This window comes from Leucopleurus acutus, assembly GCF_964270905.1.
Source record: "Leucopleurus acutus genome assembly, chromosome: 19".
In the NCBI taxonomy this organism is placed as follows: domain Eukaryota; kingdom Metazoa; phylum Chordata; class Mammalia; order Artiodactyla; family Delphinidae; genus Leucopleurus; species Leucopleurus acutus.
In genome coordinates, this window is record NC_139161.1 from 14,863,462 (window position 1) to 14,883,971 (window position 20,510).

The 20,510-nt window shown below is 60.5% G+C and overlaps 1 protein-coding gene across 1 annotated transcript; it reads right to left on the reverse strand.

The window, feature by feature from the left end:
* Positions 1-430: 430 nt before the first annotated feature.
* On the reverse strand, positions 431-19,609 carry LOC309975152 (angiotensin-converting enzyme; the record flags this gene model as incomplete). The annotated part of the gene is made up of 25 exons (XM_082860095.1): positions 431-660; positions 828-1,015; positions 1,251-1,373; positions 3,577-3,675; positions 3,929-4,073; positions 4,368-4,591; positions 6,491-6,663; positions 6,849-6,946; positions 8,226-8,417; positions 8,565-8,708; positions 10,659-10,746; positions 11,018-11,176; positions 12,043-12,179; positions 12,798-13,009; positions 13,349-13,471; positions 13,727-13,825; positions 14,110-14,254; positions 14,601-14,824; positions 15,168-15,340; positions 15,719-15,816; positions 16,395-16,586; positions 17,006-17,149; positions 17,862-17,955; positions 18,571-18,738; positions 19,355-19,609. The coding sequence occupies 25 exons, from the start codon at positions 19,607-19,609 to the stop codon at positions 431-433; spliced, it is 3,927 nt and encodes a 1,308-aa protein (XP_082716221.1).
* Positions 19,610-20,510: the final 901 nt, after the last annotated feature.

A 20,510-nucleotide genomic window follows, 5' to 3' on the forward strand; every position in this document is an offset into this window, starting at 1 on the left:
AAGAAGTGACCCCTTGACTGTCAGGAGGTGAGAGAGCTTCCCCTGTCCCTGGCTTCCCTGTGAGGGACATGGACACAGATGGGGAGGGCAGGACCTTTAATTGAATTCAGAGAGAGATGGGGAGGGGGTTCCATGTTAGGTGGCCTGGTCCCCAGGGGCCAGGGGGCCAAGGTGGTTCGCGGTCCAGAGGACTGGAGGAGGGGGGAGGAGGGGCGGGAGGGGCGGGAGGGGGAGGGGGAGGAGGGGTGGGAGGGGGAGGAGGGGTGGGAGGGGGAGGAGGGTGGGAGGGGGAGGAGGGTGGGAGGGGGAGGAGGGGGAGGGCTGGGGTGAGCCTTGAGAGCAGTGGCGGGTCCTCAGCCCATCCCCGGGCCTTCCCGGTCCCTGGGTCTCCCGGTGGCGCATTCCCCGGCAGGCCCGCCCAGCCCTCATCTCAGGAGTGTCTGAGCTCCACCTCGGAGCCAAACTGGGGCCCGCTGTGGGGGTGGTGGAGGCTGTGGTGGCGGATGCTGAAGAGCCGGTAGGCGAGGCCCAGGGTGGCCACCAGCAGGGCGACGCCCAGGAAGAGCAGCACCCACTGGCCCACGCGGGCCTGCTGCTCCTCCAGGTTCAGGCCCAGGAAGCTGACACGGCCGGAGCCCGGGAAGGAGGCTTCCGAGCGAGCTGGGAAGGGAGGAAGGAGAGCGGGCGCTGGGCCGGTCCCGGGCCGCGGGCTGGCTTCCCACCCGCCCCCGCCCGGAGGTCGGCCTCCCACCTGCCTGAACCTGGGGGGGCCTGGCCCTGCGCGAGCCCCAGGGCGGCCTGGGGCCGAGGGGGGTGGGTGGCGGTACCTGAGTTTGGCATCCAGTTGTACTGCGGCCAGCCCAGCTTCTCCCCGTGCCGCGTGTTCTCGGTCACGAGCCAGTCCAGCAGCGGCTTGAAGTAGGTCATCATGGCAGCGGCCGACATCTTGGGCTGGCCCGTGAGGAGCCGCATGGCTTCGGGCCACGGCCGACTGAAGCCCAGCTTCATGGCGTCGCTGGGGGAGCCCCGGGAAGGGGACCGAGTCAGAGGGACAGGCCTCGGGGCTCCCTGCCCGTCTGCCCCAGCCTCGTACGGGTTCTCTCTGCACCCCACCTCCCCGCGCCAGCTTCCCTCTGCCTGAGAGGCCCGCGCAGGGCAGGTCGGGGGCGGGCTGGGGGAGGGGCTCCTCAGGCCCTGGGAAGTAGGTCAGAGGGTGGACAGCAGGCAGGGGGACACCAGAGGAGACTCACGCCAGGCGCTTCCCGGCCTCCTGGGACTGGTAGATGTCGCACTTGTGCAGGGGGCCCTTGTGGCCCGCCGCCTGACACAGCGCCTCGTGGAACTGGAACTGGATGACGAAGCTGACGAAATACCTGTGGGAGGACAGGCGAGGCCTGGGACCAGGGCGGAGGGGCGGCATCACCGCCCCCGGCCACCACTGCCTCCGCCCCGGCACCTCCCGCCCACGCCCACGCGGCTGCCTGCACTTCTCAGCAGGGCCTACTCTGAGCGCCTCTGGGCGTCCCTCGTGGGCGAGGAGGGGCAGGGGCACTGGCAGAGCCCTTCACGGACGGACGTGGCAGGCTGCTCTGGACGCAGCGAGGTCTCCGTCCCTGGGCTACGTGCATGGAGAGGCCGGGTGTTGCCCAAGGGGTCACCTCTCTGACGAGGCAGGGAGGCCAGCCCGAAGGACCTCCTTTATCCCAAATTTGGCAGCAGGAATTCCCTGCAGAAGTCTGCCGGTCCAGGTGGGGGTCGCCTCTCCGAGCCTGGGGAGGTTGTGAATGTCCTGAACCAGCAGGGCAGGCCTCCCGCTTTGAAGGCTGGGCACAAGCCGTGTGTCACTGACTTTCCTGGCATTTCCTAAAGTGCTTCGCCAAGGCTGCTGGTCAGAATTTGGAGTGCATCCCCTCTGCGCACCCCCGCCTAGAGAATTATCTGTGCTAAGCTCGGAAGCTAACCATCACATGGGCCTGGCTTCTGTGTGAAAGTGAGTGCCAGCTTGGAAGCTCAGAAATCCTTCGGGAAGGCGGGCGGAGGCCCTCCCTGCGGGTCATCCTGGCACACTGGCCGGGTCAGGCCTGTGCTGCGCCCTTGAGTCTCCTTGGCTCCCTGCCCACCTATGCTCTCTGGAGCATCTGAGCAGGCTTTCTCTTTCTTCCTGGACTCGGGGACAGAATTCACCCACCCTATGCTTACTTATTAGGTCTTGACTATGTGCTGACGTTGTGCCAGGTGCTGAGGTGGAGGACTGGGCACAGTGGGCATAAGCCCTCCCTCACTGCCTTCCGGGGAGCACAGGAGGCAAGGGCTGGGGTGCCCTCTACGTCCTGCCTCATGGGTGGCCTGGGCTACTTGCAGCCCAGGGGCCCCCAGCCCTCTACCCTGAGGTGTCCCCAGATCCCTACCTCTGGGAAGGGCTCCAGATCCTCTAATCACCCTTCCTAGTCCCCAGCAAGTGCTCCCCTGCAGCACATGGAGGGAAAGGGGCTGCGCTGGGTGCATTCACGCTATGGCTGCATGACTGACAACGCGGCTATGTTTCTGTATTCCATTTAAGACAGTGACTTAGGGACTTCCCTGGTGGTGCAGTGGTTAAGAATCCGCCTGCCATTGCAGGGGACATGGGTTTGAGCCCTGGTCTGGGAAGATCCCACATGCCGCGGAGCAACTAAGCCCGTGCGCCACAGCTACTAAGCCTGCGCTCTAGAGCCCGCGAGCCACAACTACTGAGCCTGTGTGCCACAACCACTGAAGCCCGTGCGCCTAGAGGCCATGCTCTGCAGCAAGGGAAGCCACCGCAATGAGAAGCCCGTGTACCGCAACTAGAGAAAGCCCGCGCGCAGCAACAAAAACCCAACCTAACCAAAAATAAATAAATTTTTTAAAAGAGAAAAAAAAAGTCATTAACTTAATAATGGTGGGTTATGGCCACCAGTTCCCAAACATGCTATGTATTCGACAGTGTGATAAGAAGTTAGCTCTTGCAATGATCCTGTGAACTAGGATTCCACAGCTGAGGAAAATGATGCTTACAGAGACTGAGGAATTTACTCAAGGAAACAGGGTTGTGGAGACGAGATTTGAACCCAGTTCTGTCTGGGCCCCAGCCTATGACCCCATGCCCCTAATAATACAGACTCCCAATCTAGCTGGGTCTCTAATCCTAGTTCTAGTGGATAGAAGGTATTCCAGGTACAACTTAAGTTATATCAGAGGAAATACGTTCAGTATATAGTAAGGGAATCACAATCTTGTAAAAATAAAAAAACAGTGCTCAGGTCATGATCCGGCCGTGGGTCATGGTTAATGTTAACTAACAAAGGTCTTATAAGCATTAGCCAGTTATAGTGAAGTTTTTGTTTTCAGCTGTCAAGAGGGTGCGGGCTCTTGTCACATCACAAGAGTGAAACAACGGCCAGCCTTGGTCACAGGTGAATGGCCCAGACACGGTGGGCCATGCAGCCTGGTGCCCAGGTCGCCCTGACGGTAGCTGCCGGGGGGCAGCAGCAAGGGCAGCCCGAACACTGAGCGGAGGCGCTGCCCCTCACGGCACCCTCCTCCCTTTCCTGTTACCTGATATATGGCACGCTTGAAGGAATGTGGAACTTGGCCCCTGGGTCAAAGTCGCCTTGAGACCTGGCCACTGGGGGACAGAGGCCCTGGTACTTCAGCCTGTTGGGGAGGAAGACACATTAGAGGGAGGGTTTGGGAAGAATCAAGCCGGGAGAGTTGGTGTTTTCGATTTGAAGTATGGCGCCTGCACTGGGCGCTCCAGACTCCTGTGTGCTGTGCCTCTGCGCATCACGGCATTTACACACACACACACCCCTAGACGCCACAGACGCAGACGCACCATGTGCGCACAGATGCAGGTGCATACACCCCGCCATGGAGGCCCCCCCAGCCCACAGCAGCATTCCAGAACCTGAGGCTCCACCACTCCTGGTTGTAGTTCTCCTTGGTGATGCTTCCGTCAAATACCCTCCAGCGCCACTGGTCCACAAGATAGCTGAAGGGAACAAAGGCGATCTTGTCGAGCGCCATCTTCATCAGAAAGTTGATGTCCTCCTCTGCCAAGGGAAGGGGGCCCTGGCATCAGATCCAGGCCTGCCTCCTATCAGTGGGGCTGTGATGGGCGCGATGGGGGGAGCGGGCGGGGCGAGCTGTACCTCTCTGGGTCCTGCGACCTGCCTCTTGGGATGGTATGGGTTTCATCCTCCCACTCTCCCTGCTGGTTGCCCCTCTTGTTCCCCACTGTTCTGTCCCAGCTCTGCCTGTGGGCTATGAAGTCTCCTCTCTCCGCCTCCCAGGCTTGCCCCTTCTTGGCCCCTCCGCCCACTAGGATCTCCCCGTTCCTCTCTCACCATAGCTGCCGTCCCCACTGCTCAGCAGGTTGATCTTGTGCAGGTGCTTGGGGGTAGACACTGAGAGGGCCAGCACATCCCCAATGGCCTCGTGAAAACCAGGGTTGGCACCCTCCCGGAAGGTCACTGGCAAGTCCTTGTACTGCATGAAATACTGTATGTGGCCCATTTCGTGGTGGGCCACCACCAGGTCCTCCATGTTCACAGTGGTGCACTGCTTGATCCTGGGAACACGGGGGTGGGGAGACGGTGTGGAAGGGGGCAGTGAGGATCCCTGGGGCAAAGGGACCTGCTGTCCTTACTGGATGCAGAGCGTACCCCCAGGACTGCTTTATGCAAGGAACACAGCATTATGGGAAGGAAAGCCGAAAGGGGAAATAGAGGGAATCTGGGGGTTAGAAGCCCCGAACGTCTGGTCCTCCAGACTATTCCTCTGCCCCCAACTTCCCTGAACAACTGACTCCAGCCCACACAGCCGTGTGGCTTCCTAACTGTACGAAGTATGTGCTCTAGAGGCATGGGGACCCTCGGTCACGGTCCGTGTAGGGCTTGGGTCATGTGAGTCATGTGGTTCCTCATTACGTGCTTTGTCTCTCCCAAGACTTAGGCTTCCTGAAGGAAACAACAGCGTCTGAGCTCTTCTGCATCCCTTGTGCCCAATGCCAGCAAGGATATTCATCCCAGGATTTCTGAGGGCCAGGACTAGAGGGACATCTGCTGGGCAGTCCAAGCCAGAGGCTGCACCTCACTTTCCATCTTCTGTGAGCCAAAGAAATTCTCCCCTGGATCTAACCAGAGCTCTTCAGCTCAGTTGACCCCCTTTGTCTGTCATTCTAGGGAAAGAGCAGCCCAGCACCCTGGTGACAATGAGGTTGGGATCTGTCCACCTTCTGCTATGACTCCCCATACAAGGAAGATCCCCAAAGAGCCCTCACCCCCTTGATTCTGTCTGCGCCCAGCCCTACAGCTCTGGTCCTTGTGCCTTTGAAGGAAGGGCCCAAGGCCAGGTGAGCCAGTGAAACTGGCTGCTTTGTTCCAGGATCTCTGTGCCCACTCTTCTCATAAAAGACACTTCATCAGCTGTGGCAGATCATCTCTGCCACTTCTCCCAAGAGGTGGAATCTTCTTTACCTTCTCTTGAAACTGGGTTGGCCTTGTGACTTGCTTTAGCCAATGAAATGTGGTAGAAGTGACCTGTCCCAATTTTAGACTTAGTCTTTAAGAGATCTGGCTACTTCTACTTTTGCTCTGCGGATGCCAGCCTCCAGGTAAAAAATAAAAAATCTGACCACCTAAGGCTGCCATACTGTGAGGAAGTCCAAGCTTTCCTGGAGAGAGATGTCCCACCAAACCCCAGCTGCTCCAGCCATGCCAGCCCAGGCGCCCAGCACGTGAGTGAAGGAGCCCAACGTGAACGTTGTGCCACACAGAGAAAAACCGAGGAACCGAACAGAAGGAGCCCAACGTGAACGTCCCTGCCCCAGCACGTGCCACACAGAGAAAAACCGAGGAACCGAACAGACAGCCAGAAGCACAGCCCCAGATAGACGGCCCCACTGAGCCACGCCAGCCCTCTCTAGCCCTGCGGAGCTCTCCACCACTGAAGAGCAGGACAAGCCATTTCCACTGTGCCTGAATTCTTGGCCCATAAAATCATGAGCATAAGCAAATGGTTGTTTTACACCACTAGGTTTTGGGCTGGTTTGTTATGCAGCAGTAGGTAACCGAAACACTGTCCTCCAATGAAGACAGCTTCTGAGCCCATCAGTGGTGAGAGTGGATCTGTGCAAAACCCCCATGTCCCCATGTGCCTCCGTGTTAAGGCACAGGCACTCAGGGAGAGGGCCAGCTGTACACAGGGGCCGCCTGAGAGGGAGGGAAGGCTGGCAGCTCACGTGGGGCTCACCCCCAGGACTGGGACCTTGAACGCTGGGCTGACAGAGCTGGTCAGCACTCGAGGAGACGCTGCCGCAAGCCAGTGGCCAAGCTGCGGCCAGGCCCAACTCTCTTAACCCTCCGTCCCCTGTTCTGGCCGAGGAGACAGCAGCGGAGCCTCTACTTGACTCGTCTCCTTGTCCTCTGGGCTCAGGACCAGGTCCCCCTGGCCTGTAGCCCGGACATACCTGAAGTCCTTGCCGTTGAAGAAGTCCCAGGCGGAGGCGTGGCACACCACCTCCCGCCCATCGGTCGGCTTCTCCAGCATAGACTTGCTCCAGAACTCGGGGGGCACGGGCAGCAGCCCCAGGGAGGTGAAGAAATTGTCTGCTTCCTTAAACATCGTTTGGGGTGTCCAGCCCTGCAAGCAGAGGGAGCTCTGGCGAAGCTGGGGATTGTGGGGATGGACTGTGTGCCGCAGTGGGAGGGCCCTGGGAGAGGGCCAAGCTGGGAGTCTTGAATCAGAGGGCCCTCTCCCACCCGGGCAGGGTCCCCCTCCCCTGTGCCCTGGAGGAGCAGGGGTGCAAGGAGGGGGCCGGTGCGGACCTGCTTTATCATGGCCTCTGTGGCATCCATCCTGGGGGCTGAAGGGAAGGGTACTACCAAGTCATAGATGTTGGACCAGCTCTGTGCCCACATGTTCCCTGGAGGCGGGTAGAGGAAGAGATGGCGGAGAGAGGAGAGACAGGTGTTAGATCTTAGGCTCAGCACCGTCATGCAGGGGGAGGGAACACTGATCATAACCTGACCAGCCACTGCTCTGTCCCCTCCCTGTCGCCTGAGGTCAGTTTACGAGGTCAGCTGGCAAGAACCACCCTCCTTTTGGAGAGGTTGATGCCTCTGCATTCACCGCAAGAGTGGAGATAAGGAAGCTATTCAGAATGAGTGGAGAGGTGCAGAAATACATTTGGAGAGGCTTTGACAGCCAAAGGGGACTAAGCTTGAGCTGACATCAAGTGGAGCCTACAGTGCAAACCAGTGAGAGTCAGAGCGAGTGAGAAGCGAGAATGGGAGGGGGGAGCGAGCCTGGGCCTGGCTTCTCTGCTCGTCTTGGGGGCTCAGCTCTAAGCCCCAGCTCCCAGGGCCAGCCGGGCACCTGTGTTCCCTCCCGGGGTCTGTGTTTCTCCGCCATGGAGCTGATATTCTCTGGTCTCACAACAGAGGGACCAAAAATGGCTGGTCTCTTGGGCTGCAAAGACCGTCTAGGCTGAGCAGAGCTAGACCCAAAGCTGGACGGGGGTGGTCTCCCCCTGACTTGTAAATGGTCCATGGCCCCGCCTGGCCTCTCTGTTCACAGTAAGAAGCCCCCAGAAACGTGTTCCCGATGGCCCAACAGAGACAGGAACCCAGTAGCCTCTACTTTGCCGCAGTCCCCACCATCCCTTATTGTCCTCCACTGCCTGCTTCATGAGTTCAGGGCATCTGAGTTTACAGCCCCTGGAGAGTGAGGCGCCCAAAGCTGAGGAGGAGCTGCGCTCTCACAGCTCCCTTTGCCTGAATGTCGTGTCTGCCTTTCTCTCCCCACGACCACTTTCTCCATCTGTCAGAACCTCTCATCCTTCAGGGCTCTGCTCACATGCCACCTCCTGGGGAGGCCTTCTCAGCTCCCACTCGCGGCCCCCTCCTCTCCCTCATGCTGCCTGGAGCTGCGACGGGTGATGTGGTCTCCCCACGACAGGCCTATGAACTCCGCCCACTGCCCCATCCCTGATGACCTGTGTAACGTGGATCTGTAGCAAACGTGGCACCAAATGCAGGGAGGGGGCTCTTCTCCCCACCCCCAGCCCCGACCCCACTCCAGCCCTGGCAACATTCCCCAGCCTCAGGTGTCATCTGCAGACCCTTCCCAGTCTGCCCTCTGCCCTCTGGCCAGCCCTGGGCTGCCCCCTCCCTCATACTGTTGACTGTCTCACTTGCCCTCACCCAGCAGGTGGGCTGGGATGGGGCCCTCCAGGTTGATGAGCTCAGACCCGTAGAAGCGATACAGGGCCCGGCGCACGTAGGCGTGCAGGTTCAGGTAGAGCGGCTGCAGCTCCTGGAAGAGCTGCTCCAGCTCGTACTCCAGGAATGGCATCTCGTACATAGATCTCCAGGAGTCCCCTCCGTCCTTGTAGCCTGCAGAGGGGACACAGCCAGGCTCTCTGAACACCTGACCATCCCCTGCCTCCTCCCCCCTCACCTCTTGGGTTTCAGAGGACCTTTCTGAGGGCCTCGCGGGGGGCTGGGACCCGACAGCCAGTGACACTGGCAGAGAGGACTCACCATTGAGCCTGGCAGCCTTGTTGCTGAGCTCCACATATTGGGGGAAATATGGGAGGATGGATCTCCCCACCTTGTCTCGCCAGCCCTTCCATGCCCAGAGCAGTTCTTCATAGTTCCGGGATGTGGCCATCAGATGTGTCAGATCTAGGTGGGAGGGATTGGATGGCTTTAAGCCTCCAGCTCTTGGCTCACCTCCCACCTCCTTCAGAGGTGGAATAAAACTGGAAAGGGACTGCACAGGCAGCAAGTCGAGGGAAATTGGAGACAGGCTGGTGCCCTTTCCATGGGGCTTCCAGGGCGCCAGGCCCGGGGCTCAGCGCTTCCCGTACACAATCTCAGGCAACTGCAGGGCTGCAACAGCCCTGTGAGGGATGCCCTCGACCCTCTTTCCACGCAAGCGGTTTGGTGACATGGCTGCGTTCCCCAGCCAGCAAGTGGCTGAGCTGGGGCACAAAGGGCCCAGACCCCAGAGCCGCTGCTCCCAACTCGTTCCCTGCCCACCACCTCCCTGGGAGAAATGGCTTGGAGGTCAAAAGACCCGAGTTCTTGTTTGGTTTCCTCCTGACCTCGAAATCACCTTGGGTGAGTCACGGGACCCCTCCTTCCCTGACTATGAAATGGGGATTATGCCGGCCCAGGGGCAGGAGGCCCCAGGGCAGGGACAGTGCCTCCTTCATCCCCACGTCCCCGCAGGGCCCAGGGCATCTTTCCCACATTGTGACTGGACTGATTAATAAAAGAACAGCTGTGAAGGCAAAGTACAGAGATCCATTCAAGCATCATCAGGGAGCCAGAAATCTTGCGTTTGTGTCCTGTCAAAGCCGTGACTATATGAGTGGCCTCCTGGCTTAGGGATTACACGGAGCTCACATCTACCTCACAGAGCTGGGATGAGGATGGTGTGAGCTCACGTGTCGGTTCTGAAGGTGGCTCCCCTTCCTGCCCGGCCTGGCCTGAGACAGAGGCCTGCGGGCATCCACACCTCATGGACTTGTGCTCTATCCTGAAACATGCTATGCGCTATCTACTCTTCACAGAGGAAGTACATTCAAGTTAATTTTATTGGGGGAAAAAACATATCTTGAGAATTTTGTCCTCTGCTGATGTGAGTGCTCTGTTTTTGTGGGTGCTTCTTATTTTTACTACTGGCAATGACCTGATGGCCCAGCCCTGGATTAAGGGGCTGACCGACGGGGGGTGAAGGCCATACTCCCTTTAATGCTCTTCTCCATAAATGCACACAAATGCGCATCCCCTTCCCCCCACTTTGCGTGCCTACCCACATACACAACCCTCAGGCCAAACCCTGTCCCAGGAAAACTGTTTCTCTCTCCTGTTTATTTTCCATTTCCCCTTCTGTTTGTCATTGTTCTAATGTGGGAGCTGGGCGGAGGGCCAGGAAGAGACTGCTTCTGGGTGGAGACTCCTCAGGAAAAATGTTTATGCCTCTGGCTCCTCGACCCTGGGAAGCATGGGTCAGAGAGGGGAGGGGGTGTATCTGTGCGCAGGTACTGGGGTGTCGGGGCTGAGCTCCTTCAAAGAGGAGAAGGTAAGAAGGACCAGCCAGTCTCCTGCGAGAGAAAGAGGACAGGCCAGAGCTGGCCCACTCCTTCCAGTGACGAGTGGCGGCAGAGGGAGTGAAGTGGGAATGGCGTGGACGTGGCTTCTGCTGGCTGAGGCTTCAATTTCTGGGTGGAGGAGGGGGCCAGGGAAGGGCCAGGGAAGATGGGGAAGGTGGATCGGATCAAGGAAAGAGCGCAGAGGGGAGATGCCTACAGTTACTCTCCCTACTGGGGAGTCCAAGCCCCTGAGAGATGAATTTGAGATACACCTGCTCTGAAGGGCGGAGTGGAGGGAGGAACAGAGGGGACCCAGCGGGAGCGGACGGGCGGAGCCAAGGGCAGGGCAGGGGACCAGGGCAGCGATGAAGGAGGTGTCGGTTCTAAGCAGGGGCGGAGGAGCACCACCGGTGGGAGACAGGGAAGTGAGTCTCCCGGGCGCGCGGACCCCGTGAGTCAGAAGTGAACTCCGCCCTTTCACGGCCAGCACCCCTGACCTCCCCAGGCCTCCCTCTCACTCCCCACGTGTGCTCACCAGGCTCGAGCTGCAGACAAGTGCCGTTGCTATGGCACACAGAGGCCACGCTGTAAGTGGTCTCCATGTCCAGCAGGATCTGGTTGTACTGCAGGGGGAAGGAGAGGGGCAGCGAGCTTCAGCCCTGGGCTCCCTGCTCCGCCCCCGGCACCATCGTGGACCTGCGCTCTGCAGCTGAGGCGGGTGCTCCCAGAGCTCTGCCTTCTCAGTAAGTCTGTAGGTGTGTGTTGACGTGCCAGATGTCACGACACGGCAAATCGACGAAGGGGAAGCAGCATGAAGGCCAGACACTGTCCCCCGAGCTAGGACCCTCCCCTGACCCTGGATCCTCCGCCCCGCGCGCCCCACGAGGCACACACCTGCTCCAGCTCCCTGACAGGCAGCGCCGCCCGCCCTAGATCCTGAATCTTCTTGATCATCCGCTTCATGGTGGCGTTCTGGAAGTTGGTCACGTCAAACTTCCTGGCCCAGGTGCCGTACTTGACAGTGTGGTTTGCCATCTGTACGTTCTTCTCCAGCTGAAGGCACGGGGGAACCGTATCATGAGGCCCAGGAGCTCTAGAAAGGCCTCCTGGGAGGAGGCGCCTTGAGGGGAGCCAAAGGGACTGAGGGTGTCAGGGTGGGGCGGGTTTCACCAAGTGGCTGCCTTTGCCTATGAAGACCCTCTTCGACCCGGACTGTCTATAACATCCTGTGTGCAGTACCTGCCCCTCAACGGATGGCCATTTCGAGCAAGACATCTGATGGCAGCGGCAGAGAAGGAAACCCCGCCCCGTGTCCTAAAGGCTGTTAGGATAGATGCAGCCTGGTATCTGCTCTGTGGCCTCTCTGAGCCTCAGGGTCCCGGCTGTAAAATGCGAATAAGGTCACTGGTTTTGCAAGGCTGTTGAGGAATCAATGAGGCAACAGATGTCCAGTGCCAAGGAAAAGTGGCCGGCACACAGTGGGTCTTCAAGAAATGTTAGTCCTCTGCGGCTCACCTTGGTTACAGTCAGCGCTCAGCCACACAGGCGGGGAGGGGGGTTGGAGGGGACGCACAGCCCTCTCAATGGTGGCAAACGGGAGCGTTCAATCTTTTTAAAAACTGACTTTCGCATCACTTATTTCTCTACAAATTATTCCGTTACCAACAACGGGTTGATTGTGAATGATAAGGCAACTCGTTTAGGCACTGGGTGTGTGCCTGAAATTGGACGCTTTTCAATATGCCACTGGGATTCTTCACAAATTCTGACAGCCTGTTCCCACTGAGGTGATGTCGGGGGCGGAAGGGCGGCCTGCAGTGCCTTGGGTTTCAGAGGGTGGCCCCCGGGGGAGGAGCAGACGTGTGCTGAGTCTGTGCGCGAGCTCTGGTGGGGGGAAGGGGGCGTGCAGGGGCCCCTACCAGTATCTTGCTGCCCTCCTTGGTGATGTTGGTATTATAATCCCAGCTGGCCTCGGCATACTCGTTCCACACCACCCGGGATCTCCGGTCATATTCCTCCACAAACCTGCTGGCCTCAGCCTCGTTGGACACCAGGTCTGTGGGACAGAGCAGAGAGACACAGACAGGACTCCCCCTGCCCTTCCACTGCTGCCCCGGCCTCCCCGCCCCGGCCCCCAGCTGGTCCCACTTGGGCTCTGGGTTTTCGGGCTGCTGGTTGTTGAGTGGCGGGTAGTCGTCTGGCTGCTGGCTGTTCCCTGGCTGACTGACACCTGGCCGGTGGTCCCCTGGCCAGGGGCCACAAGGGGGCGCCCACAGCAGAGCAGGAGGAGGAGGAGGAGGCGGGACAGTCCCGGAGCAGCCCAGCCTTGGCCCATGGCAGCAGGAGAGCAGAGTCCTGCAGCCCCTCCCCCTGGCCTATAAGAGCGGAGCCTGCAGTGTGACCTAAGCGTGACCTCATAGAGCAGTGTGCATGCCAGCCAACCCCCGGCCGGGGCCTCAGATCTGGGCATACCCTCCCCAGGATGCTGGGAAAGATGTGTCCACCCCACCCCAGGGCCCTGCCAACCAGCTCAGGGGGCTGCCTGGCCCTCCAGGCAGGGCGCCAGGGCCCGGCTGGGAGAAGCTGATGGGGAACCATGAACCGGGGGCCTGGTCCCGAGCCTGGAACTGAGAACCTGCGGTAGCGCCCCGCCCCAGGCTCCCTCGGGCCTTACCAATGCCCTCTGGGTAATTGTCGGGCATCGGTGGGCGCCACTGATATTCTGGCCAGCCCAGGACCTCGCCATTCTGCCGGTTCTGCTCTTGTAGCCACTGTGTGACCGGCTGGAAGTAGTTGAGCAGCGGCTGAGCGTCCAGGGAATCTGAGCCGACCATGTCCTTCAGCACCTCCTGCCAGGGCCGTGAGGAGCCTGCCTGCAGCAGTGCCCTGTCAGGCAGAGCGGGCACAGTGGGCACAGGGCTCTCGGGCCAGGGGCCACTACCGCTGCCCTGGCCCACCTGCCCCATCTCCGGCCACTTCTGCCCCCACTGGATGGCAAGAACGGCAGCATTAAGACCCAGGGCCTAGGAGCTCTGTGAAGGGGGGAACATATGTTTTGCCCCATGCCAGCCAAGAGGCCCACTCAATAAACATTCGACGAGAGACAGAAAGGGAGGGGGAGGGGAGAAAGGCCCCCTCCACTGGTCTGGTGGTGGTGCCCTCACTGGCATGCCCTTCACCGGTCGCTCCCCTCACTTCCCACTGCCCTCCCTGTGCCCCACACACCGGAGCTTGGCCCCCGCCTGGGTGGACTGGTAGATGTCGCACTGGTGCAGGGGGCCCTGGTGACCCGCCTCCTTGCACAGGGCTTGATGGAGCTGGAACTGCAGGACAAAACTCACGAAGTACCTGCAGGCACAGGGTGGGCATGAGGGGGATGGTGGAGGCCCCTCGCCCAGGTCCCAGCCAGCTTCCGCTGGGCAGAGGCCAGACCAGGGGCTGCCTGGGGGAGAAGGGAGAACCGAGCTTGGCTCAGGAGAGAGGCCCCCTCAAATTCCAGGCCGTTGAGGGGTCCAGAAGGGTGTGGGAACAAGCCCTGGGAATGGGGGTCCCAGAGTAGGGGGAAGGGGACTAAAGGTGTGCTGGAAGTGGGGGCAATAGTACCTGATGTATGGTGTCACATTTGGGACATGAAACTTGGCTCCAGCGTCAAAGTGGGTTTCGTTTCGGACAACTGGAGGACAGATCCCCTGATACTTGGTTCTGGAAGAGGATGTGGTTAAATTGTCTTAGGACCCAAGGGTTGTACACAGGCTGATTTTACCTTTGCAGAAAAGTCTGCTAAGCAGACATTCCCACGGGCCATACCTTCCCCATCCTGGCGAACCAGGAGAGACTGCCTGACGGAGGAAGTTTTAGGCAGGAAAGAATGCCTTGCGGAAGAGGATGGAGGCATCATTAGAGAGGAGGGAGGCAGGAGGCAGGTTGCCCGGGAGCGGGGGGAGGGCCGTTTGGGATTAGGCCCTTCCCGGTCCTGCTTTGCTCACCGAAGATACCACCAGTCATAGTTGTAGAGGGAAGGGGGGGTACGCCCACTAAAGACCCCCCAACGCCACTGGTCCACCAAGTAGCCAAAAGGCAGGAAGGCAATTTTTTCCAGTGCCATCTTTAACAAGTAATTGATGTCGCTTTCTGTGGGGAGATGAAAAGAGAGAGGTCAGAGGGAGAAGGGAGTCCAGCTGGGACAGGGTGGGCCTGGGGAGAAGCCAGCAGGAGGTGAGGCTGGGCAGACGCATAGAAGGGAGCACCAGGCTTTGGGACCCTGGGGCCCCGCTTGGAAGAGGGAGCTTGGGCAGTGGAGTTGGGACTCAGGGTGGGCTGTGAGGGTCTGGGTGGATCCCCAAACCTGCCTGACATGGGGCAGTGAGGCAGAAACAAGAAGGGCAGAGGGGAGCGGGGACAAGTGCGGGCCTGCTGTGGGATCCAGCGGGGTCTGGGGGGGGCGGCTGCACTGGGCTCTCTCCACCCACCCCCATACCCTTGTCGTTGGTGACATGGTCCAGCAGGCCAATTTTGTGCAGATGTGCAGGAGTGGAGACGGAGAGCGCCATCACATCCCCGATGGCCTCATGGAAGCCGGGGTTGGCGCCTTGGCGCAGGGAGACGTGTTGGTCCTTGTACTGCAGGTAGTACTGCACGTGGCCCATCTCGTGGTGCACCGTGGACAGCTGGTCCATAGTGACCTGCGTGCACTGCTTGATCCTGGGGCAGGGAGAGGGCGTGGGTGAGGGTGAAGGACGGGCGGGGCAGGGACCAGAGAACGGTGGGGCTGGCGCCTGAGGGGAAGGAGCCAGGCAGGCACTGCCCTGGGGCTCGAAGGAGCGGGCGGAAACAGGCAAACACTTTCCCCTGCCCCAGCCCACACTCTGGCCTTTTCCCTCCGTTCCAAGGTACAGAGCTGACTGCCTGTCAAAGCTGCCCAGGGAAGGGACCCCGCCCCCAGCCAGTGCTGGGGCTGGGTTAGAGGCGGGCCTGGGAACTGGCTTCTCCGTGCCCAGGCTGCCTGCCCTGTGGGAGCCCCAGAACCCTCCTCCCGAATCGAGACCTGAAGTCTTTCCTGTTGTAGAAATCCCAGGCGGAGGCGTGGCACACCACCTCACGCCCGTCGCTTGGTTTCTCCAGCATGGACTCTGCCCAGAACTCAGGAGGCATGGGCAAGAGCCCTAGGGAGGTGAAGAACTCCTCTGCCACCCGGAACATGTGTGTAGCGTTCCATCCCTGGTAGGGGTGTTCGCACGGGTCAGGGGCCAGCCGCTGGAGCCCGCCATGGCTGCCCCAGGGGCACGTCTGTGGTCCCCCACCCAGCTCAGCGCCCTGCTCGTGAAAAGCACCTCTGCTCTGGGGCCTCCCTTCCCAGATGTCCGGCCCCTGCTGGCTAGAGTGGGTGGACTGATGCTCACAGCCCCCACTCCCGAGGGGCCCCGGAGGAGGGGTTGGCAGCTCAGCGAGGACGAGGACACAGACCCCAGCTCATGGCTTGGACACACACTCCAGGCTGCTGCTCTGTAGAAAGGGAGGGACTGAGGTCCCTTCCCGTCCCTCTCCTCATGTCTGGTTCACTCCTGTGGCCCCCACCTGGCCTGACTCCGAGCTTACCTTCTGCACCATAGTACTGGTAACGTCAAGATTGGGCTTGTCAGAGAAAGGCACCACCATGTCGTAGATTTTGTCCCAGCTCTGGGCCCACATGTCCCCTAGACAGAGGAGGGGAGCCAGACAGCTTGGCTCCCAGTCCAGCCAGTGCCTGCTTCCCCATGTGTGTCACTGAACGGCACCCTGGGCGCCTGGTGTCTGGACCCAGGGCGCTGCAGGGCCACTGCCCTCTCAGCTGGCTCACACATCAGTCCCACCCACACCCCCGAGTGCTCCACGTTCCCTGGGGCTGGCAGAGGCCAAGTGTGAGCCCAGGTGATGCTGCCGGGTCCTTTCTGACGGTGCCAGGGTCCCTGCCTCCCAACCCTGGCGCAGGGCCACAGGGCTGGCTTCCTGGGGCATAAACTACGCTTGTTTCTCCCCCTCCACTGGACCTGCAGCTAAAGCCTCCAGTGTGACTCCTGGCTCTGCTTTTTAATAGTTTTCTGCCCTCTGCCAAGTCACTTGCGCACCCTAAGCCTCAGTGTCCCCGTGTGAAAAGTAGGAACAGTAGTGACCATGAGAAGGGTCACCTGCTTTATGGGCTCATGTGCAGGGGATCGAGCAGTACGGGGCTCTGAAATGTGACACACGATGAGGAGGACCCTGGACATGTGTGGTGGCAAGGCCAGGTCCTTACCCAGCAGGTGAGCAGGGATGGGTCCCCTGAGGTTGATGAATCTGTCCCCGTATCGGCGGTGCAGTGCGCGGCGGACGTAGGCGTGGAGGTTCAGGTACAGGGGCTCTAACTGATGGTATAGGTGCTCCAGATCCTCCGTGAAGGTGGGGGAGTCGTACCAGGAGCGCCAGTAGGCCCCCGTGTCTGAGAAGCCTAGCCGGAGGGTGGCGTTGGGGTGCAGCTCAGGCCCCAGGCTCTGGCACCTCCGCCTCCCAGCTACCACCTGGCCGTTCTCCCGGCTCAGGGCCAGTGTATCTGCCTGCTAGCTGGAAGGGAGAGCTTGGGGGTTGCTGCTCTACAATCTTCTAACTACGGGTTGCTCCAACTCCAGCTAAACAGATCCTAGAGAGCAGGAGAGGCAAAGTTGAGCCCTAGGGCTGGGAGGAGTGCCAGGAGCGCAGCATGAGGGCGGTGGGGCTAATGCCCATTCCACCATCCACTATCTGTGTGACCTTGGACCAGTGTATGGAGTCACTGTAATAGCCGCTCTGCTTGCCTCAGGGGGCGGGGTTCGGTGGAGACAGAAGATGAGAGGGAAATGCCCACAAAAGGGACAGGGTGGCCATGCTCACCATCCTGCTTGTAGGCCGCGTTGCTGAGGGCAGTGAACTTCTGGTACAGGGGTTTCAGCGGGATGCCCACAGCGTTGTGCCAGCCCTCCCAGGCATAGAGTAGCAGGGCGTAGCTTCGCGACGCAGCCAGGATGTTGGTGAGCTCTGAGACACAGGTGAGCAGGGTCAGTTTGGAGACTTCTGCGTTGAAGTCAGCAGTAGCCTTCACCAGAGCTCCCACACCGGTCCTCACCATCTCCACCTACTTCCTCAGCATCATGATACCCTCAAAGTCAAGGGCAACCTACAAGCTGGACAGGATGGCACTGGGAGCTATACAAAGTAAGGAGCCAGGCAGGGTCCTGGTTCCCAGGAAATGATTATTCTAAGGTGGCTGACACCAAGAGGACACCCACAACTTGAAACATAGGCAGACCCTTCATGGCTCCTTGGACGGAGTGGCTGACCTCAAGGCTGCCTGGTATGTGGCGGGGCGGGGGAGCTGTGGGGGGAGAGGAGGAGGTTTGCAAGGGAACCATGAGGGGTCTAAGGCCTGTGGAGGACTCTTGTGGGGAATGAGAGGACCCATGAAAGGGAAAACCAGGCAGCCAGGAGGAAAGCCGGTTGTGATGAGAGAGGAAAAAGCACACATGCATGTGGGGGTGGAGCGGGGGCTGGAGGCTGGAGATTCCAGAAATCAGTTTGCCTGGAGGAGCAGGGGTCTGGGGGCATCTGACAGTCCAGTCCCAATTGGAGGTTAATGCCTTTGGGTTTACCCACTCTCTCTGCAAAAACACGTCATCCTCCTGAGTGCAGCAGGCCAATGGGGAAGGGTAGGAAGCCCCTGAAGACAGAGAGAGTAGACACAGGGCAGTACCTGGGTCCAGGGACCAGCAGGTGGCAGTCTTGTTGGGGAAGCAGACCTTGGCCGTGGAGTAAATCCTGGACATGTTGCTTAGCAGAGAGTTGTACTGGGGAGTTAGAGTTGAGAAAATGTTAGCGATGAACAGCCCTTGGAGGTAATCTGGCGCCCTCTACTCTTTCCGCTGGGAGGAAAAGGGGAGATGCCTGGAGAGGGGGACGTGGCTAGGGCAAGGCCACGCTGCGGCACCCAGAGCACAGCTGAGCATGAATGCACGGATTCCCCTTCCAGTGGAGGCAGCCTGGGAAACTAGTGTCCTGAGAATTAGGGATCAGGGTTCAATTCTGAGCCCAGCCACCACCTTGAGCGAGGGCAAATCCCTCTCATTCTCTGACCTTGATGCCTTCTCAGCCCTTCCCAATCTTTCTGAGGAAGCCCATAAACCAAACCACCTCTGGAGAAAGTTTGAAAACCCCTGTTTCATCCTTTTCTCTTTATTTGAATTTTGCTTTCTGCTCCATAATACTTGCTTTGATAGAAATGAACTTCTCTCACTCCAGCTCCAAGGAAGATCAGTACTTCAGGAATCCGTTCTGTGTTTGCGGGGCTTCCCCTACAGTCGGGGCCGGTAGAGATCCCAGGGTCCCTCCCTGCCAGGCCCCACCCCTCCGGGGCAATGGGGGCACCCAGGCCACTTCTGCATCCACCGTTCCACCAGGCCCACCTGCTGGCGCTCCTCCAGGGGCAGGTTGGCAGGGCCCAGGGTGCGCACAGCACTGATGATGCGTCGCAGCGTGGGGTCGGTGAAGTGCTGCCAGATTGGGTCGAACAGAGCCTTGGCCTTCTGGCCCCAGACCTCTGAAAACTCCTGGCTGATTAGGGCTGCCTCCTCCTGTGGGTACCAGGAGGGCACGAGAGGGTAAATAGGGGAAGCCGTGGCGCGGGGGAGGGGAGGAAGGCCAAGGGCTTCAGGAGACTGGGGCTTGTGGGAGCACGGCTCCCTCCTCCTGGGCCCTCGGGGTGAGGAACTGGGGGAGTCTGCCTCAGGGAGGCGGTGGAGCAGAAACTGGGGCCAGGAGAGGCGGGGGAAGAGAGTGTGAACAGTGGTGAGCGATGACAGGCACAGTGAGAGAGGGGTACGTTGCAGTCGGAGAGGATGAGAACCCAGAGCAGAGCGGGCACCCTCAGCGAAGACTGCCGCTGGCCCAGCCCGTCGTCAACCCCAGACGCTGCCACCTGGGGGGACTCGGGGTCAGAGGGGCCAGCCTCATCCATTCGGTTCCTTACTGGGCATGTGCCCAGCACCGTGCTAGGAAACCGACCGCCTGTCTTGCTGGGACGGCGTTGGGCTCGGGGGTTAGCGGGGAGGCCGGCTGGCCCAGCCCGGTCCCCACCGCTCACGGGCCGGGGGCGCACGCGGGGCGATGACTCCCCGCCCCCCAGCGCCCGTCCGCCCGCCTGTGATTGGGCGCCCGGGCCCCGCCCCCGCCCCGGGCCCGCGCGCCCACCTGGCGCCGCGCGTTTTCCTCGGTGATGTTGGTGTCGTGCGCCCAGCTGGCGGCCGTGCTGTGGAACAGCACCTGCTCGGCGCTCGAATTGAAGCTTTCTGCGAAGACCTGCGCACCGGCCTCGTCGGCGGAAAAGTTCCCCGGCTGCAACGCGGGGTCGAGCGCCAGGACCACAGGCGGCGGTGGTGGCAGCAGCAGCAGCAGCAACGACAGCAGCGGCGGCCGCGGCCACCGGCGGCCTGACGCGGCCCCCATGGCGCGGTGCGCGGTGCAGCCCCTTCTCCCGCGCCGCGCCAGCCCCGCGGGTTATAAAACCCGACCGCCGCCGCCGCCTTCCGACACACCCTCACCTCCCCGCCCCGCCGCGCTTCCTCCTCGGCTCCAAAGTCCCCCGGCCGCTACGCGGGCCTAACGGAGCGGGGCGGGGACCGAGGCTTCCTGGCCCGCCCCAGGCAAGGGCGCCGGCCCGAGGAGGGGCCGAGGCGGCCCCCTGCGAGATGCAGCCCGCGGGTGGCGGATGGGCCTTAGGTCAGGGTCTCACAAGGGAGGCTAGAAAGAAGCCCCCTAACGCGCACACACACCTCTGAAGCTGAGGGACCCAGCAGTTTGCTGGAACACCCCAGCCTGCCAGCGTGCCCTCCCCTTCCATCTCACAGCCTCGGCGCAGGGACCCGGGGCCCAGCGGTCTCTGACGCTCAATCTCCCGGCCTCGCCGCCCCAGGGCTCTCTGGACTCGGGAGTGACAAAGTGGGGGAGCTGTCCGCAGTGCCGCTAGTGCTGCCGGATAGGGTTAAGGATGGTCGCCCGGTCCAGCTTCTTCACGAGGCCCTGGGGGGAGAGGGTGTGGCCTGCGCGGGTAGGGGAGAGTTTAGCTTCCGCAGGCGTCTGGAGCGGTGCTCAGAGCCCCCGGCTCACCTGCGGACTGGGGAAGGGGGGCTGTCAGAAGGCGGGGGAAGAATAGAGGAGCTGTTCTGGGAGGAGGGGCGGGTAATAAAGCCACAGGAGCACTGGCACACCTGCTTTCTTCACACGAGCTGTCATTCGCTCAGGCAGAAACAGTCACAGACTTGCCGACTTTGAGAGCTAGCTACAAAGATGAGCGCAGAGATGACAGCAACCTCTCCTTCAACAGGGGAAGACATGGAGACTCAGGTTG